The sequence below is a fragment of the Pituophis catenifer genome, unplaced genomic scaffold (assembly GCF_029215685.1).
Source record: "Pituophis catenifer annectens isolate HBS135680 unplaced genomic scaffold, rPitCat1.0.hap2 SCAF_15, whole genome shotgun sequence".
NCBI lineage: Eukaryota > Metazoa > Chordata > Lepidosauria > Squamata > Colubridae > Pituophis > Pituophis catenifer.
The window spans coordinates 11837221-11846350 of NW_027256895.1; the positions used below are offsets into that span (position 1 = coordinate 11837221).

The 9130-nt window shown below is 42.5% G+C and overlaps 1 protein-coding gene across 1 annotated transcript; it reads right to left on the minus strand.

Moving 5' to 3' along the window:
• Positions 1-6777: 6777 nt before the first annotated feature.
• On the minus strand, positions 6778-7716 carry LOC139324716 (olfactory receptor 6E1-like). The gene has a single exon (XM_070954454.1). It carries the CDS (start codon positions 7714-7716, stop codon positions 6778-6780), a length of 939 nt encoding a protein of 312 aa, XP_070810555.1.
• Between the last annotated feature and the right edge of the window lie 1414 nt (positions 7717-9130).

A 9130-nucleotide genomic window follows, 5' to 3' on the forward strand; every position in this document is an offset into this window, starting at 1 on the left:
GGAGAAATCATTGGAAGGACGTTGCCAACCTTGGCTGACCTCATACAAATGTAAAAAGACTTGGATTTTATTAATACACTAGCTGATAACCCGGCATTGCCTGGGTATTTATTTATCCCAATCCTGTATTAGACAGGACGAGCAACTTAACCCTGAGCCCTGTTTTCGGCGAGAATTAAATTAGTTAAAAATGTTTTCCCTGTGCCCCCAAAGCATCAAGTAAAATGATTCCACCTTGTTGTTTTGCTAGCTGATCCATGATCATTTGGTATGCTTTTTTCTGATATTGATTTAGAAGTCGCTCCTTGTCCATGATATACTGTTTGCACTAAGCTGTTCGACGTTGTAGTTCTTTTCTCGTATGTAATCTGTGTGAAGTACTTCATGTCAGTCTCGTAGTGGTGCAGGCAGGCCGAGTTGCAGTAATGTTTTAGTGATCATGGCCATACATTTGTCCTCAAGAATAATTGAAGCCTTGTTGAAAATGTCTGGACCAAAAGTAATTTCTGATGTTGGATTTTCCCCTTTGCCAGAGGGAGCCCCCTTGTGGAGTACTGTGAAGCCGTTACCATCGCAACTCCACAATGCTGCACAGTAGAAGTCATTTTAAGGCACAACAGGCTGTATCTTAACAGAACATGCACCCTGAGGGGTTTTAGGGGTGTCTTACCCCTACAGTATTTGTTTCCAGAGAGCAAGTCATCTGTGTACCAAGTTTGGTTGAAATTGCCCAAGGCATTCCACAGTTATGCTGGAACATACACATACAGAGCCATTTTTATATAGATAGATGGATGAGACAACTATCATCTATTGCTATAGTGATGGACACATGACATGGGCTTTATAATTTGTTAGTTAACATAGTTTTAATTTGACTTATTTGCTATGTTCAAGTTCATTACAGACTGGAATGTGGGAAAATTTTTATCATATGGTTGTATGGATTGATTAGATAGCTTTTAAAATTACTAAACTGAAATGATAATTTACAGAAGGATGTCTAGTGATTTATCTCCTGATAAGAAAAAGATTCTTAGGATCAACTGGCATCTGGTTATCTAACTTCAAACAAGCTTTGTACTTAATTTACTGTGCAAGGAGAGATTACTCTTATGTTGTCTGACCAATTTTCCCCTTTTGTTTTTCTTTGTTGTGTTAACCATAAAAAAGGAATGTAAGATGGGTCTCAAGGTTCTCCTTTTCCTAGGGAGATCCCACTTTATCAGGGTACCCTAATAAACTGTTTTTAAATGATCTTCCGATTTGGTTGCTTATTGACAAGGTGAGCCAAGGCAAAACCTAGGGCCAGGTTTGGCTATCACTACTCTAGACTGGGATCTCGAAAATAGATTCCAGAAGAGCAAGGACTTCTGTGCTGCTCCTAGGGAACAGCATGGGCCATGACCACAATTACATCAGGGGTTAAATTTCGTGAAAGTATGATTGTCGTGTTATCATGGACAGTTCAGGGCTTGGAAACAATCTATGTACACTTTTATGTTGCAAAACTGTTGCCTTTCTTTCTCTATTTCAAATCCTGATCTTGACTGAGGATTAGCACTGAAATTGTCCTCTATTGGGATTACAATTCTCGTTTGACTGTTTGCGTCTAATGCTTTATGATGAGTGTATTTTTACAATGATTATGATAATGATCTAGTACTATTGTTGTATGTACAGTACACTGAAAGCTTATGCACCGGAGACAAATTTCTTGTGTTTCTAATCACACTTGCCAATAAAGAATTCCATTCCATTCCATTCCATTCCATTCTTCCACTCCACTCCACTCCACTCCACTCCACTCCACTCCACTCCACTCCACTCCACTCCACTCCACTCTACTCTACTCTACTCTACTCTACTCTACCCTATCCTACCTACCCTATCCTTATTCTATTTTATTTTATTTTTTTAATTTTATTTCAAGTTTATATACCACACCTTCTCCCGAGGGACTCAGTACGGTGTACAGCCAGATAAAAAACATACAATACAAACATTAAAAACAATTAAAAGAATATATATTAATTTGGCCCCAGTTTAAAATGACAAACCAATTAAAATATTTAAAAATATGTTAAGCCAGCCCGGCTTGCTGAAAAAAGAAAGTTTTAAGGGCATGGCGGAAGGCACCGAGGTCTTGGATTCTCCTTATCTCTGGGGGCAGCTGGTTCCAGAGGGTAGGTGCCCCCACAGAGAAGGCCCTCCCCCTGGGGGTCACCAGCCTACATTGTTTGGCTGATGGCACCCCGAGGAGGCCCTCTCTGTGGGAGCACACAGGTCGATGAGAGGTTGTCGGTAGCAGCAGGCGGACTCGCTTTCTGGCGAAGGTTGTTGAGAGTGTGGTCACGCGACAGTTTCCGCAATTCCTGGAGGAAACATCCTATCTGGATCCATTCCAGTCTGGTTTCAGACCTGGGCACAGCACGGAAACGGCATTGGTCGCGTTGGTTGATGATCTCTGGAGGGCTCGGGACAGGGGTTGCTCCTCTGTTCTGGTCCTGTTAGACCTCTCAGCGGCTTTTGATACCATCGACCATGGTATCATGCTGCACCGGTTGGAAGAGTTGGGGATGGGGGGCACCGTGTTACGGTGATTCTCCTCCTTTCTCTCCGACCGGTCGCAGTTCGTGTTAGCAGGGGGGCAGAGGTCGACCTCGAGGCCTCTTATATGTGGAGTGCCTCAGGAGTCGGTCCTCTCGCCCCTCCTGTTCAACATTTATGTGAAGCCGCTGGGCGAGATCATCCATGGCTTTGGGGTGAGATACCATCAGTACGCTGATGACACTCAGCTGTACATCTCCACCCCAGGCCACCCCAACGATGCCCTTGAAGTGATGTCCCAGTGCCTGGAGGCTGTACGGATCTAGATGGGGAGGAACAGGCTCAAGCTCAACCCTTCCAAGAATGAGTGGCTGTGGTTCCCGGCATCCCGATATAGTCAGTTGACTCCATCACTGATTATTGGGGGTGAGTCTTTGGCCCCCACAGAGAGGGCTCGCAATCTGGGAGTCCTCCTGGATATAAAGCTGTCCTTGGAGGAACATCTGACGGCTGTAACCAGGGGGACCTTTTGTCAGGTTCGCCTGATCCGCCAGTTGCGGCCCTTTCTTGATCGGGATTCCCTGTGCACAGTCACTCATGCCCTCATAACCTCTCACCTTGATTACTGTAACGCTCTCTACATGGGGCTCCCCTTGAAGAGCACCTGGAGGCTCCAACTGGTCCAGAACGCAGCAGCGCGGGTAGTGACGGGAGCAGCGTGGCGCTCCCATGTAACACCGCTCCTGCGTGAACTGCACTGGCTCCCGGTGGTCTTCCGAGTGCACTTCAAGGTGTTGGTTATCACCTTTAAAGCGCTCCATGGCATAGGGCCTAGCTATCTTTGAGACCGCCTGCTGCCACCGACGACCTCCCATCGACCCGTGCGCTCCCACAGAGAGGGCCTCCTCGGGGTGCCATCAGCCAAACAATGCAGGCAGGTGACCCCCAGGGGGAGGGCCTTCTCTGTGGGGGCACCCACCCTCTGGAATCGGTTGCCCCCAGAGATAAGGAGAATCCATGACCTCAGTGCCTTCCGCCGTGGCCTTAAAACCTTCTTTTACCAACAAGCCGGGCTGGCCTAATTCTTTTTAAGTGTTTTTAATTGTTTTGTTTATTGTTTTAATTAATGGGGCCAAATCTATATACATATATTTAACTGTATTTTAATATTTGTATTTGATGTTTTTATTTGGCTGTTCACCGCCCTGAGTCCTCAGGGAGAAGGGCGGTATACAAATTCAAAATAAAATAAAATAAAATAAAAAACTAGGTCTATTCTATTCTATTCTATTCTATTCTATTCTATTCTATTCTATTCTATTCTATTCTATTCTATTCTATTCTAATCTATCCTCCTTTTAGGCAAGATGAAACATTGGTCCTCTTAAATCCCAGTTTTGAGGTTTCAGCATCTACTCAGTTTTGTCCAGGTTCAAAAGCTTATTCAAGTACTAATCAATACAAGGCCAGTAAGTATGTGCTAGACTGGGAGGTTAAACTGAATTCTTAAGGACACACATGGCCACCCAATGTTTTGGGGTTCTCTCCTGGATCTTGTCCAGAAGTCCACCAAATACATAATCCAAGGCTGTCAAACTTGCAGCCTGTGGGCCAGATATGCTAAGGGGCGCTAATCGAGTTACTTTGAATGTTCATTAAGAAAATGCTCATAAACCAGGGATTACCTGTAATACCAATCAGTTCTCTCTCAATCAATTTCAAGTAGAAAAGTAGAAGCACACATTTGCAAAACTCATGGAAAATGGTGGAAATCAAGTGGACTTGGCCGTTTCTAATTCCATTAGCCAGTGGATTCAGAGAGCAGATATCTGAGGAAAAATTGCAGAACATCACAAAACATGACCAGAACTTGAAAGTTTGGATGAAACGGATTATCTGGACCCTTTTCAGTTTGGCTTCAGACCTGGCTACAGCACGGAAACTGCCTTGGTCACGCTGATGGATGATTTCTGGCGAGCCCGAGACAGGGGTCATTCCTCTATCTTGGTGCTACTTGACCTCTCAGCGGCTTTCGATACCATCGACCATGGTATCCTTCTGGGGCGACTTAGAGAGCTGGGAGTGGGAGGCACCGTGTTGCGGTGGTTCACCTCCTATCTCTCTGGTCGATCACAGTCGGTGCGGGTAGGAGGACAGAGGTTGTCCCCTAGGCCCCTCATCTGCGGGGTGCCTCAGGGCTCAGTCCTCTCTCCCCTCCTACTTAACATCTACATGAAACCACTGGGTGAAATCATCCGACGACACGGGGTAGGATATCAGCAATATGCTGATGATACCCAGCTGTATATCTCCACTCCTCGTCAGTTTAGTGAGGCGGTAGATGTGATGTGCCAGTGCCTGGAGGCTGTGAGGATCTGGATGGGAGTCAACAGGCTCAGACTTAACCCAGACAAGACCAAATGGCTCTGGGTATTGACCCCTAAAGACTATGTCGATTGTCCATCCTTGGTTCTGGGGGGAGAGAAAGTGCCCCCCTCAGAATGGGCTCGCAATTTGGGTGTCCTTCTAGACTCACAGCTGAGATTGGAACAACATCTGACAGCTGTAGCTAGGGGAACCTTTGCACAGGTTCATCTGGTGCACCAATTGCTACCCTACGTGGATTAGGAGGCTCTCCTCACAGTCACTCATGCCCTTGTCACCTCACGGTTGGACTATTGCAACATGCAATACATGGGGCTACCCTTGAAAAGTGTTCAGAGACTACAGTTGGTCCAGAATGCAGCCGCGCGAGTTATAGTGGGTGCACCTAGATACACCCACATTACACCAATTCTCCGCGAGCTGCACTGGCTCCCTATCGGTCTCCAGGTGCAATTCAAGGTGTTGGTTATTACCTTTAAAGCCCTACATGGCTCAGGACCAGGCTACCACATAGCTCCCAGCGACCAGTAAGATCCCACAAAGTCGGTCTCCTCTGGGTCCCGTCAGCTAAACAATGTCGGCTGGCGGGCCCGTAGGGAGGGCCTTCTCTGTGGCTACCCCGGCTCTCTGGAACCAATTACCTCCTGAAGTCCAGACTGCCCCACCCTATTGGCCTTCTGGAAAGCAGTGAAAACCTGGCTCTTCCGGCAGGCCTGGGGCCATTGATCTCGCTATAGTGATCTTGTGAGACCCGGCCACAAATTGGAGTGTATGTGTTTTAACGTTTTAATGTCTTCTTTTAACTTTTGTATGGGATATTGTTGCATTATTTTATTCTCTGTTGTAAGCCACCCAGAGTCCCTTGGGAGTTGGGCGGCATAGAAATGCGACAAATAAATAAATAAATAAATAAATAAATAAATAAATAAATAAATAAATAAATAAATAAATAAATAAAGTCAGTGTCGATTTTTGCTCTGCACTCATATTTCTTTTATCTAACTGTAGTTTTGCTTGCATTCTGAGTCATTCAAGAACTTGTCTCTTTGTTCAATCTTTCCTTGATATTTGGATACCAAAAGTGTTCTAGAAATGAGAATTCTAAGTCATAGTGAGCAAGATAAAGGAAAGACAGTCTTGTCTGCCACCTTTTCCCCAATATGCTAAAGCAACTTTGCATGAGTTCTTGGTAGGTCTTGAGAAACGAGATGCTAAATGAGAGACATAATATTGTGGGTTGATTTCAATTAATCAACAAAACCAGGTTGTTAGGAACTTGTTTTATTCATTTTATTTATTAAACCTATCTGCTCCCCACCTGATATTGAGGTGACTGTGGGCAGCTTACATACATTAATTTCTACATTCTCTAGCCTTGGATCTCACGTTTCATGTGTTCGCTATGCATTTTCTGTCATATTCAGGTTTACTCAGCACCATTGCCTGATGATATTCCATAATCACACACCTCCATTCCCCACTTCCGTTATTCTAGATGGGATAAAACTTCAAGAGGAATAGCCACATTCACCAATATTGACTCCATACATGAACCAAAACCAAATCTCTTATTGTATCATATTACCTATGATCTGCACAAAATGCCTACTAATAAAACATATTTAAAAATTGCAACCAATTTTTCAGGGATTCTGCCTTTGATGTCAATCACATGTTTCCATCCCTGATTACCTCATCCTCTATCCATTCTCAAGTCCCCTTGTAACAGTATCTCTGTGGGTGATTGTTACTTCTGAAGGCAGCATATGCTATAGCTTAACAATGCATTCTAAGACATGAAATCTGAACATCTACTTAGAGCCAAATCAGTAGCCAATCATCTCATTTTTTTGCAAAACCAATCCTGTGTCTCAGTTCAGCCTTCAGAGCATCTTGCACTTGTCTGTTCCTCAAGCAGTATATGATTGGGACGAGAAGAGGCGCCATAACAGTGTTCAAAAGAGCCACCATTTTGTTGTAGTCTAATCCACTGGTGCCTTTCGGCTTGATGTACATGAAAATGCAGCTGCTGTAAGTGAGGATAACTACGGTCATGTGGGAAGCACAAGTGGAGAAGGTCTTCCTCTTCCCTGTAGTGGATGGGATGCGCAGAATGGTGGAAATGATTTTGACGTAAGACACAAGGTTGACAGTTAAGGTCCCAAGCACAGAGAATATGGCAACCACAAAATGAATCATTTCTAAGAAGCTGGTGTCAGCACATGCCAGTTTCATTAGAGGTCTATTGTCACAAAAGAAGTGATTCATGACGTTAGGACCACAAAATGGCATCAGAAATAAAGGAATGCATACAGCTAGAATTACTGATATCCCACCTGCCAAGCAACAAAATACCAATAATGAGCAAACTTGGTTATTCATGATGGTTGGATAGTGAAGAGGGTTACAGATGGCTATGTACCGATCAACAGACATTGCGGCCAGTAGGAGGAACTGAGTGGTACCAAGGACCAAATAAAGAAATATCTGTATGAAGCAACCAACTAAAGAGATGCTCTTACTCCCAGTAGCTATGTTGACCAGTGCTTTGGGAATTATAATACTCACAAACCCAATATCTCCCCATGCCAAATATCGGACAAAGAAATACATTGGGCTACAGAGTTGAACATTCACCTGTGTCATAATAATAACCACCGCGTTTCCTATTAAAGTCAAAAGATAAATTCCGAACAGGAGGAGAAAAAGGCTAACTTCAAGGGGAAAGTTGTCAGTCAGCCCCAACAATATGAATTCCCTTACTGTGGTCCTATTTGTCATCAGTCCATTCCTAAAAACAGTGTGAATGTATTAATTTCCAATCTCTCTTCTTCTTTTAATCATGTTTCAAATGAGACGTTAAAATCCGATTGTTTGAATCAGAGCAAGATTCTTCTCATATCCTATTCTAAGTAGGGTCGTTCTTCCTTGTAGACTAATTCTGGGTGTGGTTAATCCAAGTGGAGCTACCTGGAACCACTTCGTGCCAAAAACAATTCATCTTTGTGGGCGTGCAAAGATCTGTCTCTGGATGGTGATTTTTGGGGGTTATTTCACCTTTGCTCAATGTTCTCCAGACTATTTTTCTGAGATGGATCCAAATTCTCTTTTGATTCCTTTACCTAAAACCAATGTGAATAGATGAATGTGAACAAAATCAATGTGAATAGACAAAGATGATTGTGTGTGTGTGTGTATGTGAAAGAGAGAGAGAGAGCGAGAGAGAGAGAGGGAGGGAGAGAGAGGGGGGAGGGAGAGAAGGTTAAAACATATGAAGAACGGTTTCAGGAATTGGGTACATCTAGTGTAATGAAAAGAAGGATTGGGGTGACACGATAGAAGTGTTCCAATATTTGAGGGGCTGCCACAAACAACAGGAGGTCAAGCCAGTCTCCAAAGCACCTGAAGGCAGGACAGGAAATTGTATTGTGAAAATTAAGTTTGTTTAATGTTTAATAAGAAGAGATTAAGCTACTGTTGGTAAAAATTGAAATTAACTTTTAAGAGTGGGAAATATTAAATTATGATTATGGTTTACTATGAAGAGGTGAAGATAATAAATATATTTGAAAAAGCAAGTAAAATTGGGTTTACTGTAAAAAACAAAGGGAATTGAGAAATAGAAACGAATGATTTTAATGTTATATATTTAAGTGAATGGTAGTAAGATATTTGATTGTAGTATTTGGATAAGACGATAAAGGAAAGAAATGGAAAAGTGGAAAGGAAATGGGTTATATATGTAAAATTGTATGAATATTAATATTTGTGATTGGAATAATGGAATTTAGGGAAAACACTTGAAATTGTATTATGTGGTGAAAAGGGAGAAATGGATCGAAATATTTGAACAGGATGATCTAGAGTTAGGGTTAGGAATTAGAAAAATGACTGATTTTAAATTAAAGGGTTTGAACTTGGAGAAAGCAACAAAAGGAGAAGAAACAAAATTGACTAAGATTAGAGATTAGGGCAAATGGTAATATTGGTTATATATCAGAAGAAACAAGGAAAAGAGAAGAAAAATTAGAGAGAAAGAATATTATGACAAAAAGTGAAATATATAAATTGTGTTGGAGATAACTAAAAGCTGTATAAATTTGTGACTCGGCCAATACTCTGTTCAGAAAAAATGCATTGTTTGTTTGTTTGTGTATGTTTGTTAAAAAATTTAAAAAAACTGTTATATATATAA

Excerpts from the sequence above, each read along its gene's own strand:
- LOC139324716 (XM_070954454.1), bottom strand. The coding sequence starts at position 7,716 with ATGACAAATAGGACCACAGTAAGGGAATTCATATTGTTGGGGCTGACT.